The sequence below is a fragment of the Frieseomelitta varia genome, unplaced genomic scaffold, assembly GCF_011392965.1.
Source record: "Frieseomelitta varia isolate USP_RPSP 00005682 unplaced genomic scaffold, Fvar_1.2 scaffold_545, whole genome shotgun sequence".
NCBI lineage: Eukaryota > Metazoa > Arthropoda > Insecta > Hymenoptera > Apidae > Frieseomelitta > Frieseomelitta varia.
In genome coordinates this window covers 301,377-317,065 of record NW_025110307.1, presented here as the reverse complement: position 1 = coordinate 317,065, position 15,689 = coordinate 301,377, and the positions used below count along the sequence as shown (strand labels likewise).

At 30.7% G+C, this 15,689-nt stretch overlaps 1 protein-coding gene across 1 annotated transcript; it reads left to right on the top strand.

Annotated features, from left to right (window-relative positions):
- The first annotated feature begins 5,465 nt into the window (after positions 1-5,465).
- LOC122533702 lies at positions 5,466-9,830 on the top strand. The gene is made up of 3 exons (XM_043663686.1): positions 5,466-5,757; positions 7,140-7,306; positions 8,897-9,830. The coding sequence occupies exons 1-3, from the start codon at positions 5,478-5,480 to the stop codon at positions 9,164-9,166; spliced, it is 717 nt and encodes a 238-aa protein (XP_043519621.1). The 5' UTR covers positions 5,466-5,477; the 3' UTR covers positions 9,167-9,830.
- Positions 9,831-15,689: the final 5,859 nt, after the last annotated feature.

Below are 15,689 nucleotides of genomic sequence, written 5' to 3'. Positions count from 1 at the left end.
TGCACTTTAATAAAGTATATATTATTTACTTCTAGAATATTGAAGATATTTTATTATTGTTATTGCTTATTAGTTATTTATCAATATTATGTTTATTAAAGTATTTCAGAACCGCGAGAATCTTCAAATATTCACCTATCTTATAAATTTCTTATTACAGTATAATTACACATGTACAACGTTATATTATATCATATTTACAAACGAAGAAAGATATAATTTTCAAAGCAGTTTCACGTTTTCTCTTAGGAGCTTGCGTTTCATAATTCTAAGCATAATATCAATATATCTACAGATAATACACTTAGGCAGAACGTTCAAGTGAAAGCAATAACACTTGTCCCTTGTAGACCTAAAATCGATTTCTCTGCGGCTATTCACCCCTATAAAACATGCAACTGCAGCGAACTGTTGTGAAACGGTCGATATGGAATTTTTGATTTCAATCAAAAATCAATGGTCCTTTACGTTCGGGTCATGCGACATCATAAAAATGTAATTTTTCAAAATATTTATTAAATTACAATTTGCTATAGACACGTGGACTGATATTAAAACATAAGATAAATGTTTGTATTAAGTATTTCGTGCCATATGCAAAACACAAATTTCGTATTATAATCAACATGGTTGATATAAAAGAATTTGGCAATGTTTTTATAAAAGATAAAAGATTAGTTTCAATTATTGACTTAGATATTGCTTAGCATATAAAAAGAATATTAGAATAAAAGTCCATTACATGAATCAGAATATGCTGCCAACTATTTTTTGATCTACCAAATGAATAATTAACTATTTCATTACTTTTATGATCTCTATAAATTGTATCCATTTAATATGGACATATTCGTATTTGGTAAATTATAGAAAATAACAACTATAAAAAAATAAATTAATCGTTTCTTAATTCCATCAGTCAAGCTGATTTTTGTAATTAGAACAAATGAAACGTTGTTTAATTTCTGTCACTTATAAAATAAGTTGTTATTTAAAAATTAATTTAAAAAAAGAAATAACACAACAATTACAAAATACGAATTTTCATAAATTTCTACAATTCAATTACGAGACATACCACATTCTTTTAGCTCTCTTTAGCAGACTAGTTCTAGCTCTGTTCATGAGATTATCATTTTAATTAGACCTGGGTTGATCGAACAGGGAACGAGTACCGCAACCGTCTGGTCTAGATAATTTCGATTTAAATAGCCGATAGCGTTACAGAAGCGGTTCGTGTGAAACAATTTCTTCAGACAATTTTAGTTATCGGATTTCTTTGGCGAGATGTGCGAACAAGCCGGCTTTCAACCCCCTCGTCAAAGCTACGTTTCACACAAAACTGTAGCGTCTGTTACAATATTAACTTCCTTTGAAATTCCCAGTGAAATCGCCAATTCATTCCCATCGTCTGGCAAGGACGAAGAACAGACGTATTCTTGTCGATCGCTAGCCTTTTGTATTTCTCGTAATCACGTTGAATCAGCTCTACAGTTATCTTGTTTAACACTTCTGGAACGATACTTGATGATCGATGATTTTTGATGAATTTTCATAGATTTAATTACTTTTATTACTTTATTACTTTTTATTAGATTTGACAATAATTTTCGTAGCTTTCAATGCTGATTGTGAAGTAGTCATGTGTTTTAATTTCGTTTGTTACAGGGTCACTGTTATCGTTCGTGGTGAAAAATATTTCAGGTGAAAGTTTGAAACGGTTTCAAGAAAGGCATGTTCTGATATTATTAGCTTTCTGTGGGTGGACGTATAAAGGTCGCATAAAAGTCAAATTTGTCTTTTTTTAAAAAATGGAATGGCATATTTTTTTTGACATATCAATCGATGCAGCTCGACATCCTCCATGAAAAAATATTAACTCGTAAATGTAGGAAAGTCTTTGAAGCATTGACCAAGGACAAGATCTATCACGTAGGTTAAACTTCTTACAGATGTTGCGATGCATGCATCGACTTCTAGGTTTCAGTTTGTCACCGTGTTACCGATTTTTCTGTCTGTGCGATATCAAACGTTGAAACACATGTCTTCAAATGTCTATGTTTATTTTCCAGCATCATTATTATCGATAATAGGAGATATGCTGATTACAAGAAATGAGAAATTAAAACGAGATGGACAAAAAGATGGTTAATCCACAGAAACATTAAAGATTTCTTGTAGAAAACGCCGTAAGTGCCAAACATCAGATTTTTCAGAAAGAAGGTAGTAGAAGAGAGAAGATACTATTTATTTTAATTTGCAAATTAATTTGTTTATTGGTTGGTCATAGATTACTCGTAAATAGAAAAGCAAAAATATGTTACTTTAATGCATTATTTTTATTTTCAAATAGAATGTATGTATTAAAATATAGTGAAAATTTGACACTTACAACGTTTTCTACAAAGAATCTTTAATTCTTGCAAGTTGCTTTTGATGATGATTCGCACATTGCAATATGCATCGTAAAAGTTAGGAGTCGGTGCATGCACCGCAACACATTTTGGTGTTTATAGAAAACTGTAATGACAGTTGGTAACAACCGACACGTGGCAGCGAATGTGTATGCGAATACATGAATATCGTGGGTTTCGTGTGATAACATATTTTGGGAAACAAATTGACAAAAAAACAGGGACAGAAAGAAAAGCAATTTTCAGCAAGTGATGTGAATGGTCTCTAATTGTTAGATTGTTCTAATCTTTTATGTTACTATATTATTCAGTTTTTTTATTTATTAAACATTGTTATTTTCGTTACATTTGAAAAAGCCACTATTCGATTGTACGTATGTGTCGAAAAATAATTAGTCTAGATGTTATTTCAATTTTAATTTCGTATGAAATATTATATAAGAGAGGAGAATAATTAAACATTGCTCGAGTATCGTCTTTCGTACGATATTATTTTATACAAAATTAAAATTGAAATGTCTACCAAACAATAATTCTTCGACGTACGTAAGTTTCTTTCCTTATAGAAAGTGTCGAACTCCATCGATTGATACATTTCATTTAAAATAAAAGAAGCAAAATCGACAGCTATACAAATTTTTCTACTCACGAAAAAATTAATATTAAAATATCTCCTCCTCGAAACCATTCAACTTTGATCTGACATATATTTCAGCAACGAATAATTTCAGCGACGTAATCAAGATGTCAAAATCGAGTGAGACACTCTGCATATAGTTATGAAATTTAATAATGTTGAAATAACATCTGGGAAATGTCGTATGAGAGTCGGTGTACAGACGTCGTCTCTGAAGGATTAACAGTTGACAAATTTCCTGCATAACTAAGGCCTTAGTCGTTGTGTATGACGATTACCATACGCTTCAACGTACGTTAAATAACACTGAGTTTTGCCTGGATTATAATTAGATACATTTGAAATTGAGCAAAGATTTGCAATAAATATACGCATCTTTATGAAGGCTGTAACGTGTGATGTGTTGCTTACTATACGGTATTTTTTTGAAAAACAATCTCAATCGGCAAGCTACTTCAATTCTAATTCTAATTGTAAGACAAGAGTCTTTCGATGCGCGTAGCACGTCATTCCAGCACAAAGGGTTAATGAAACCGCGAAAACAGTGGTTTCAACAGCGTTGCAGACAATTGGAAATAATCCTCCGTATTGCTGATCATGTTTGCGGTCTATTCGATTTTAAAAACGTCGGACCACTCGCTCCACGACTAATTTGAATTTTGCCAGGGTATGTTTGAAGTGGGATAAGCAGAGATTATGGGATTGTTAACCCTGCTAGGACGGCATGGAATGGAATTAAATTCATTTTCTGATGGAACTCTGAGGCATATCAGTAAGAAATGCAAGTTTCAATTTGTAGCTTATAAATACAGGAGTCGTCGTGATTGAAGATCAGAGAGAATTTTTGGTATTTGTTTTACAGTGAAAATTTAATATCTGCAGTATTTTTATGATATTAAAATAGCAATTAGTATTTGATTGAGGAGATAGTTGTACATTCCTGACAGAGTTTTCGATTGAACACAAGTATTTGGAAATGTTGAAAACCGTTGAAAGATTTGAGGTATAAAATTCCATTGTATTTATTTGACCACTTTTAACGCATATGTGTGTGGCATATTACAGGGTACAGCCGTTAACGATCATAGATAGTTTGCTCACTTTAAGCATTTATTTTCATGAGTTCAGGTTCTATAAACAAATACGTAGAAAGTTTTATATTTTATAAAGGTACGTTCACTTCATTGTCTATTATTTTCTTATTACGCAAAAAAATTCAATCATTTTATTTATACATAAATAAAATTGTATTATGAAAAATTGATAGAAAATAGGTGTATTTAATATAGTAAATTTTGATATAAGATGTGAGTTCTATAATAAGTATAATGAAAATTGTGTATGTATAATAAGATATTAACATTCACTAAACATTATATTTTTACGTAATGAACAATTGATTGTTTTAACATTTTTTATGATTCCTGCCAAATATATGTACTAAGTACTATTTCATAATTTCTACGTATATTTGCAGATTTATTTTGGACTTGTAAAATTTACAGAAAGGTTTGCACACGTGTCCAAATAATTCCTTGAGCTATTGTAAATCATTATTACATTCCCTGACCATTGAGATAGGATCACAATTTTTAATATTCTACTGTTTTCTTAGATTCATCTGATTTAGATGTTTCTTCCATTTCTGCATTAACTTGTGCATTAATTTTATTTTTAATTTATGAAAATTTGCACAATTGTTTTTAATAGTCAAAACCTGCAACACTTTTTATTTTTTATACGAAAACAGGGTTTTCAATGAACTGGAGTTGACTATCCTCTGCCCCTAAGTTTTCCCTTGGTGGTCAAATTGACACAGTTGTAAAAAAATCAATGTCTACGATGAAAAGATAAGTTGTTAAATTTGCCGAATTCTTTTATTAATAGTAAATGGATTAAATTTCTATTCAATTTCGTATAACCATTCAGATATAGATTCTATTCAATTTTACATTATGTTTTTTACACACTTTATACAAGAAAAATGTGTCGAATTGACGGATGAGGGTTAATAGTAAATATTTCAGAATGTACCTGTGTTTAATATTTTGATAATCGATAAAACTTAATTTGAAGCGTTTCCATTTTATTAAAAAAGCACACAAGACATTGAAAGTTGCTAGTTCAATATCCACGGACCGGGCAGGCACTGTACCAATTTACAGAAGCAAAGTTACCTTCAATATTCGATTGGCATAAAGCTGATCGATGCCTTTGAAATCGATCGCGTTTATCGATGAAGTGCGGTGGTTCGCAAATTTTATTTGCCATACGTCCACGCGATTCTCGCAAGTCGAATTTAGTTGTGGTGCCGGCGAATCATCGATTCTGTGACGGTGAATTTTCTGTTTCCTGGAAATAACGCGGATGCGCAGAAACTTTGACGTCAAACGTTCCCGCTGAACGAACAGGACCTTCCGGCTGCCATGGATATTGATTTTCCTCGGGTTTCGAGGTTTCTAGAACAGGTGGTACCTACGTTTCGCCGAGCGCAGACGTCAGCTGTCTCAATATGGCTGTTCAACAACGACGAATCGTCCCGTGTCACGCTCGCGACGATACAGCAGGACGGGGCCAGTGCACGAGTAACAAAGGCCAACGATTTAACTCTCGAACCTGATGCGGTGTTCTTGATCAACATGGTCCATGGTACATGTACCATTGTCATGTGTTTTCTGATCCTTGCCTCGGTCGCCAAAGTCGATGGTAAGTGTTGCACTCTGCTCGTACTATACTCGTCCTTGTTCGACCGACTTAATCCTTTATACTGCATCTATGTGTTGAGAGAATTGTACGTACGATTGTTTTTTTTTTCTTTTTTTTTTCTTTAACATTCTTCAAACGTTTAACGTTGATTGAACGCACGGTGACTGGGGTTTTTGTATATTTTATACAGTCGAACTTCGGTAATTCGAATCTCGGTAACTCGAAATCACCGGTTCCTCTGGCCTTTGTAACTTAAATGATGTACTTGTCCAGTGTTTAGCATGTGTTTCACTTGATTTGGACTTCGAAGTTTGCTTCCACATATAAGTCAAATTTCGTGCTTTCATAAATTTTTAATCTGCACAATGTAGCAACGCATGCGGTCATTGGATTTATGTTACAGGATGTCACTGGCTCAGTTACTTGCAGTCTTTAATGCATGTGTTTTGACCTCCAGGACCATTTATTGTAAAAGTATAAGAATATAACGTAGCACATGTTCTGGGAATCTGTCTTTTTTTAAACCTTCACAAGTTAAAAATTACATATAATATATAATCGTTACATAAAGCCTCTATAAGTACTTTTAGGTGTTATTATTTGTTATATGTATCGTGTGATTATTGTACATGCTAATTGTAGGTGATTTTTGTTTTGTGAGATGTTTAATAAGTTATATTTGAATTTGATCGTGAATTATGATTGATTGTATTTCTATAAACGTCATGAATGTGTTGATTTTTTTCTTTTTTCATTTCAGAATGCATATCTTTTTAAATAATACATACGTAAATGACATACACAATAAAATCTATTTTGACTTTAATTTATTTTCGAACTATTGAACTTGAATAAACGAACATTATCCTGTATAGTATGAAAAGAATTTCAGTAGTAATATTTCATTTAGAGTGAGCAATTTATTTATTTATTTATCACTATCATATTTACTTATTCAAGAAATTGTCGCCGTTTAACTTCAATGTTCAAAGATCAATAAAATGGTGAAGACAATCGTACAGCAAGTTTCAGTCGTTCCAAATTTTCGAGAACCATGAACCAGAATCCAGAAAGATTTTCCAATGTTATTAGGGACGTTTGAATTTTTATAATTTTCAAGAATAAAAGTATCTACGTGATGTAGAAACGTCTTTGAAGAATTCACGACTGTCAAAGTAGAAACTTTACGTTTTAAAACGAGGCAAAGCGGTTTGTTGTATAAATTTCTGTTTCTTTGCAAACTTATAACAACTTAAATTTTTCGTCGTTGCGTTTGTACAATATTATGCTCTTCTAAACCTTCTAAATCTTCTAAATCCGAAATAAATCGCGATTTTTATTAGCCAATGTGTATTTACCGGTTGATTGTGTTCGATGATCAGGGCAATTGTCATCTAAGGAGCATCGAACTCACGCTGCATCGGAACGAATAAACGATTTATGGTGTTATCAATGCGAAACGATGGAAGATGGAGAGAAATGTGCCAATCTCACGGTAAATTCTACTGCTTTCGGACACAAATGCACCGGCGACAAAAGGACCTGTATGGTAATGACAAATGATAACAGCACGCTTGTTGATTGTATGCAGGGCACACGCGTGCTTCAACAAATGTTTGATATTTTGCTTCTCCCATGTTGTTAGAGCAAACAGGACGTACTAGCCGTCTAGAAGTGATATTAGTTATCAGCAGAAGTCTAATAAAGATAGAGACAAAGTTTCATTTCGTACGCAACGTAATTCTGCATAATATTATAATTTATAGCATGATACAACGATATTGTTATAATATCTTTTACGATATGGAATTTCATGAAATTGTAACAAAATTATGGACTATATTATTATAGTTTAATTTGATAAAAAGGAAAGAAAAGTAAACGATAGAAATAAAATTTCTTTTGTAACGTTTTCAATATGCATGTATTTTAAATTTATATTAATATTGAAAAATTTCTATACTAACTATAAAATAATTATACTGACTTCAGTTCTGATTTATGGTGATATATTGAACTATGACAATCAATTAATTTATTTTGATAAAAAAAGAAAAATAGAAAGTAAAAATTAATTTTACTTTCATATATTGATAAATATCTTATATATACAAATGATAGTAGGTATATGAAAATAATCAATTAATTTAGTTGAATAATAATCAGAGAAATTCGTACACATTCCATAGAAATATATGTACGATGTATATACCATGCACGTAGATTTCAGAAGGACAAACATGGCAGTAAAAATTTTATCAAACTTGAAATTAATATCAACTGAAAATAAACAAAGAGTGGATTGTATCTCTAGAAATAATACGAACCACGTTGGAAAATATTTCCATGGTATTTTTTGCATTTTCTTAACTGAAAATATGTTACGTTGATATTTAGATAAATTATACAGTCAAATTATAAATTCAAATATGAGATATTACATGGAATAAAAAATAAAGGAGTTTAAATACTTTTTAGTTACACAAAGTGAAATAATTGTGTGTGTTATTAAAATTGAACTTTGATAGTAGGAAATTTTAACAAGTATTACATTTTATATATTATTTTATTTTTAAATTTCTTCGAATGTTATCTTTAGAAATAAACTGCATACTTTTCTGCCTATTTTTATTATTAAATTACAAAAATGAAATTAAAAAAAGATCAAATCAATGGAGATTTCATTTGAAAAATCTATATTATATAAATATCATAATTGATATTATTCAGTTACTTTTACTTAACTCGTATTTAAGACTTTATACAAAAATTTGTCATTATAATCCTAAAACATCTTTCGATAAGAGCAATCAAATTTTTATTCTCACTTTCATTTATATTCTGTCAATAATTTCAATTAAAACAGAAAATTTCTCAAATGAGGAAAACATGATATATTACATGAATATACAATATGTACATATACGAATACGAATATTGCAAACAAGTAGAATCCTTTTATTAAAAAGGAATTCAAGTATGAAAGTACAGTCTTGAATAATTATTTAAATTATGATAAACAATTAATAAAACATCGCTGATTATTTAAACGAAGGGAATTACTCCGCAGTTGGAATCCTTCCTCATGAAATCATCAAAATTAATAATACTTCTTTCATGCTTGTCCTCCCTTTTCCAGGTAAAGCGATTTTCTTACACTACCAGCACGGAAGATTCGACCTCTAGCCCTCAGACATGGTCAATGGAGAGGAAGTGCACTAGTAAATGTGAACCCGGATGTATAGTGATCGGCGAACGTACGAAACTGTCCGCTTGCACCACCTGCTGCGAACAATCGTACTGCAATGTTGGTACCGGTGCTGCGAATGACTTGACGATAAGAGGGATCGATTTGTTCCTAGCCTTAATACTCCAGATTACGTTAACAATTATCATGTATCCATCCTGACATTGCAAACAGAATAACGTTCGGTCTTCCGTGTAAATAATTCAGTTCATTATTCAATACTTATTTACATGTCATTCGAATTTTCATTTCCGGGTTGCCTGTAAAAGGAAACTTTCCCTTGTGAAGTCGTAAATCTTGCCCACTCACATACACTATTCGCTGATTAAATATTATAAGCTTGGCTGATTGAAAATAAATTCGCTTCGAAACGATTAACTAATACAGAAACAATTGATACAGAAAGAAGAAAGAATATTAACGCGATCGAGGCAATATCTGGAAGATTTAATTTTTCTGTTGAAGCCAGAATGAATCCAATTGATATTCGGATATTTAAATATTCGGACACTAAATATTGAAGTTATTATAATTTTGTAAAAAGAAATTGCACAATAATAAACTTGAGCTCATTCAAAAGCTTAAAGCTTCTACGTTCAAAATATGTTATACTAGAACGTTTTTGTAATCTAAAATAGTATGTGGAAATGTTGGAAAATTTTTCTCATGACTGTATCTATATTATGGATTTGAAAATACAATAATCCCCATTACTTGACGTATAATATGTTTTAGTTATTTTATTGAATTTTGAATGTTAGGTTTAAATGACAAACATTCATGAAAATTACATTTTCATCTGACATTCAAAATTCGACAAATTTTAAAAACAGCAAGTTTTAAGAGATCGTTGAGAGACTTCAATCTTCAAATTCATTGTAATTTCAGTCATGGAACAAATTTTTCAATGTTTTTACATACTGTGACGATTTATAGCATTTTCAAGGAGAAAAATATCTTTCTTTTGCCATCTGTTACATAAAAATAGTTTACGTAAGCACAATTGAAAATAAAATGAATTATAAAATTACAAAATGATAACAGTTTAAATATTTAGTGTCCGAATATTAATCGGATTCGTTGTAAACCTAATTGAATGTCGCGCGGACATGACAAGAAACAAATAAAGCACATTCTAGATGTTACATAACGATTCTTGTTGCTGACAATATACAGGGTGGATCACAAATAAGATCACGTAAATAACTCCGTTCTTTCCGGAGACATGGATGAATTTTGTCAGTGAAACTTACTCAATACTTTTGGGGGCCATAATATGGCAGTAATGATTTTTTTGTAGATGGAGAGTTTTTGGAGATTTCAACGTCATCCACGCTTTTCTTAAATGCAATGATACTTTTTTTATCCAATCGGTGCATCTTGACATTCTTTATAAGTATTAATTTATATATGTCGATAAACTGTTAATTTAAGAGATCTCTTAACTTTAATTCTGTAAAATCTATGAGTAAAAGTCGGGAGTAGTATGAGTGAGAGAATGACTGTCTCTGTCTTTCCTCATTTCCTACGATAAATTTTACAGAATTAAGATTAACAACTTTGCGTCTTTAAATTCTGGGAGACGTGCAACTTATCGTAGGCAGGCGATATTATTTACTTAAATAGAAACGATTTTTGCATTTATCTACGAACACATTGAACTCAAACAACGAGATCTTAATTTGTAAATAAATAAATATGTATATTTTATTTATTCAACAAAATATTACATTTACAACGAAGTTCCGCTGGCCAAGATTAATCACCAAAGTGGTGAATATAATATTTTAGTTACAAATAAAATATATATATATATTTATCTACAAATTAAAATTTCAATTATTTAAATTCAATATGTTCATAAACAAGTACGAAAGTTGTTCCTATTTGAGTAAATAATATCGTCTTCCAGAAAATTGGGGGACGATGAGTCGTGCGTCTTCCACAATTAGGAGACGTATAGAGGAGTACTCAAAGTATAAAAATATCTCCTAAATTAATAGCATACATAAGTTAATACTTTCCCTCACAGAGAATGCCGGACTACACCGAGCAGCGGATGGGAAAATAAATTGTTCCATTTAAAAGGCGACCTTGAAATCTTCGAAATCCTTCCACCTGCAGAAAAGTTGTTACTGCCATATCATGGCCCCCATATGAACTGAATAATTTTTATTAACAAAGTTTATTTATGCCTCTAAAAACAAGTGGAGTTATTTAAGCGCCATCCCATTTAAGTGGTCCATGGACATACGTAGTTGCTCCGAAAACACAAAATACACTGAAACCACTCTCAAATCGACCACTCTACGTGTGTCTGGGACAACTTCGGGACAACACGACCAATTTTGAATTTGTGAAACAATGGCTATTAGTCGAACAAGAGGTTTTATGTGTGCTAATTGATTTCACTCTCTTTGTGATTTAAACTCTCGGTTTAGTGCAAGTGTCGGGCTTCAGAAAACTGTTAGACAAAGATCGGGGGATTTCCTCCGAGCTAGCTATCTTCTGTGAAGATTAAGTTTACGACAGCCTTGGCAGTCAGGACGCGACGAATCCGAAGAATAAAATATGGGCCGTTTTACCTTGAAAGTGATGTAAGTTCAGTTTCTTTTTGTTTCGACATTTGTCTTTGCGTCGATTGTGCAATTGTGCGTAATCGCCACAGTTTACGTAAAGCATATGTAATGTAAATCTTTCGTTCTCTGAATTTCCTCAAAAAATGGACTCACGCCACTTTCAAAATAAGCGGTCCATATACAGAGGTGGGCGAAAGTGCTTGCACGCTCAACGAGAAATTGTCTGTACTTTAAACTGTTATAACTCTATAAAAAGTAGTCGTGTGACAATCCAGTTGCTCTCGTTTCAAAGTGTGCTGTGACTCTCCACTTTGAAACGAGACCGACGTTAATTTTTTTCATTACTAAATCTACCATAATCTTGACGATTGAAGTTTTCTCTTCCTCTTGAGACTTGTTGCACGATTTTGTTTTGCGAAGTTTAAACAGTTTAAAGTATGGATAATTGGAGTATGCGAATATTTTTGTCCACGTCTGTAGATCGGTAAAAGAAGCTGACTGATGAATAAAATAACTTTTGTTCCTTTGGGTGTATTTGTTTCTATGCATAAATTTCTTTGTCATTTATATAGATACTATGCTGTACATTGTAAGATACATAAGTGCGATTTTATTGTATTATAAATGAAATAATTATTTCAATTTTGTAAATAAATGTAAATATACATGTATACATAGATATATACATATTTGATAAATTAAAATGTTAATATTATAAAAAAAAAAAAATTCTTAAAATTAATAATATGAAAAGAAATTCTTAAATGTTAATGTTATTAATAAAAATGCTATGCTAATAATTACATGGCTAGAATTACGGCACCTAATATGGATAAATTATTATTGTTCAATAAATTAATGGTATTTTTTAATTCATGGTTCTCTAAATTGTTAATTTTAAGAAGATTGTTATATGTGTTATATTATGATGTATTATTCATACTGTATATAAATTGTATAAAGTTGTAAATACTCAACATTAAGGAAGAGTTGTATGGGAATAAATACAAATTTTATTGATTTTGATGTTTTAATTATTCTCTTATTGTTTTTATTGTTTATGTCTTAGGACATAAAAACTGAGCTATTCATTTTAATGAATAAAAGTGAAAAATATTATTATTGAATGAATTTTTGCACAAATTTTTTTACATAATTTTATACTGTTAAAGAAATAGGATTTAAATTGAGATTTATATCACGCTTCAAATATCATAATAAGTAATTTACTTATTATGATATTTACGAATATTCGTCCTCATTTCAAGAGCATTGAGACATTTTATGAAAAAATTCGAATTTTGAATAATCTTTAGGAAACTTCAAAAAATAATTATTATTTCATTTCTTATATTTTCATATTTTAGAATATTCGTATTATACATATAGAGTATATAAATTTGTTTGTTCTTTTTTTTATTTTTACAGAGATCGAACTTCTAAATTTCAGTTGCACAAGTAAAATCTATTATTAATATATTTTTTCGAGTCATTGTTTATTTCATCAAGTTTGAACTGTGTTCAATACTTATAAACTAGAACATTCTTGCGCATCATTTTTCTCTCAAATACAAACATCTGTAATCTCCTTGTAATAACTCGAATTTCGCTCGAAAAGTGGGAAATTAAATTGTACTTCATTCATGCGAGATCGAGTATCCGAATTTGTATAATTGTATCGTTCACGGTTCAGACTGTCAGAGCATTTACAGCTGTGACCAATTAACACACTTACACTGCCTAAATGAGAGCATTCAGTTTAAATTCATGCATTCTGTTCAACAGCATCCTGGAAATCTTCGTGCTATCGTCTTCGTAGAAGAGAAGAAAGCTCCGATTGAACGTCAATCCGATTTCGCTGAGCAACAGTGTCTAAATTTCTGGCTGGATCCAGTGGAACAAGTCCTTTCTTTCTTCTCTCCTTTCGGTTCTTCTTGATTTTTTACGGAACAACAGTCATCTCTCTTGATAACTGATACAGTGAACACACCGAGAATTTAAATGCTACGAACAAAGATATGAAACGAGGATAAGGTTCGTTAAATTCATTTCCAGTTTTATTTTTCGAAATTTGTCGACAATACGAAAGCTAAATTACCAAAAATGTTACGCTTTTATTTTTATTTCAAAATGAAATCTGTTGAAATCGATAATTTTGGAGCCAGTGAAGAAGAGATGGCTTTTTGTTTTATTTTGGGGATTAAGCGGGTTAAAGGAAAGTCCTCCAGCGATCCTGCTGCACACTCATCCTCTCCAAGTTCGAAGCAACTAGCACTATAAGCCAGTGCTATAATTCTCTCATTAAACCTTGTATCCTGCGAACCTATGAACTAATGATTCGATCGTGAGATCGGGCTAAAGAAGCTCTGCTTCACCCAGGATGGGATTCTAAAAAATAGAAAATGAAGATGTAAAAATGGAAAAAAAAATTATATTGAATATATGTATAGATCTTCGCCGTCGTTATATAAAACAAAATATAATACTATTCAAAATAAAGTTGCAATGAGTCCAATATGGACGTGTGATATCCAGTGGAAGAAAAGTAGTTTGAACATTATCCAGAAATTCCAAAACGAGGCTTTAATGGCAAGAAAAGCTATTGCGTGGTATATTAGTGACGAGGAGTTCTCCGCGAAGAAGAATAAAAATAAAATATGTAAAAGAGCAAAGATGTAAATAACAGAATAGAGAATCATCCTGACGAATCCCAAAAACTTAACGCAAAGCCCATATAATAGAATGTTTGAAAAAAGGAAAATTGTCTGATAGTTCTACAAAGTGTTTTATCATGTGACAATCGTTATAAAAACCAAGGCAGAGAATGGAATCTGTTTCGTGGAAGGCGAGATGATATTATCTTGTTAAGAGACAATAAAACTATTCTCGCGAAGAATTTAACACGAAGACGTAGGTATTATTGTAATCTGTCACTGACGTGATACAAAAGTTATTTATATAGTAGTTATATGATATACATAATGGATTATTTGTATAATAATTTAAACAATTTTTAGACGTACGATTTCAAGTGACACTCATTGTGAGTAGTCGCTCATTGATATGAATTTGTCGTCAGGCAAATAGTTTATATAATTCACTAATTCTTCCTAGTATTTATTACTATTTATTAGTATTGTAATTTGATTCATATATACATAGAAACATTCAAATTACACAGAAACGTAAACATAATATTAAAATTACTTCATCGACACAACATTTATGTAAAATAAGGAATGAAGATAAAAATAAAATAAAGAATAAACAATTAGGAACGCGAAAAATAATATTCATATTAATATATTATTGTATTATATATAATATACTATAATATTATAATATATATTATCTTAACTATATTAATATATATATAATATACTATAATATAATATAATATATTATATAAAAATTATATTAAAATTAATATTATATAATTAATATTATATAAAAAATATATTATAACATTATAATATTATTATTATATAAAAAATATACTATAAATTAACTATATTAATATATATTATAATATATATTATCTATACTATATTAATATATATATATATATATATATATATATATATGTATATATATATATATAATATATATATACTATATTATAATACTATATTATTAATATATATTATTATTACATTAATATAAAATAATACTTCAAACCAAACATCTCGTTGCACAAATGACGATGGAGATAATTATTTAACATATACTTGCAAAGTCCATTAAATTTCAAATAATATTTTAACCGATAGAAAACAATATATCTATAAATATAGTTACATTTTGTTTGAAATACTGTTTTAGAGTGACCGGAACATCGGTCAAGCGTGCGTCTATTTTGAAAGCAACATTACACCTATTTACTTTGCAAACTACACGCACATACTTGTTGTAACCGCACCGTTGCGTTTAATATTTCGGGATCGGCATCATCTCTCTACTAGCTCTTCCCTGGCGGTCCGTGGAATCTGTCGAAACGAAGATTTAATTCCCGCGTTGATGAATACGAACCCCGGGAATCGCGGTTCAAGGGAAACGAGGAATTCTAGTGGGGAGGGCGAGAGAACGTCGTCAAAGATGAAATCCTC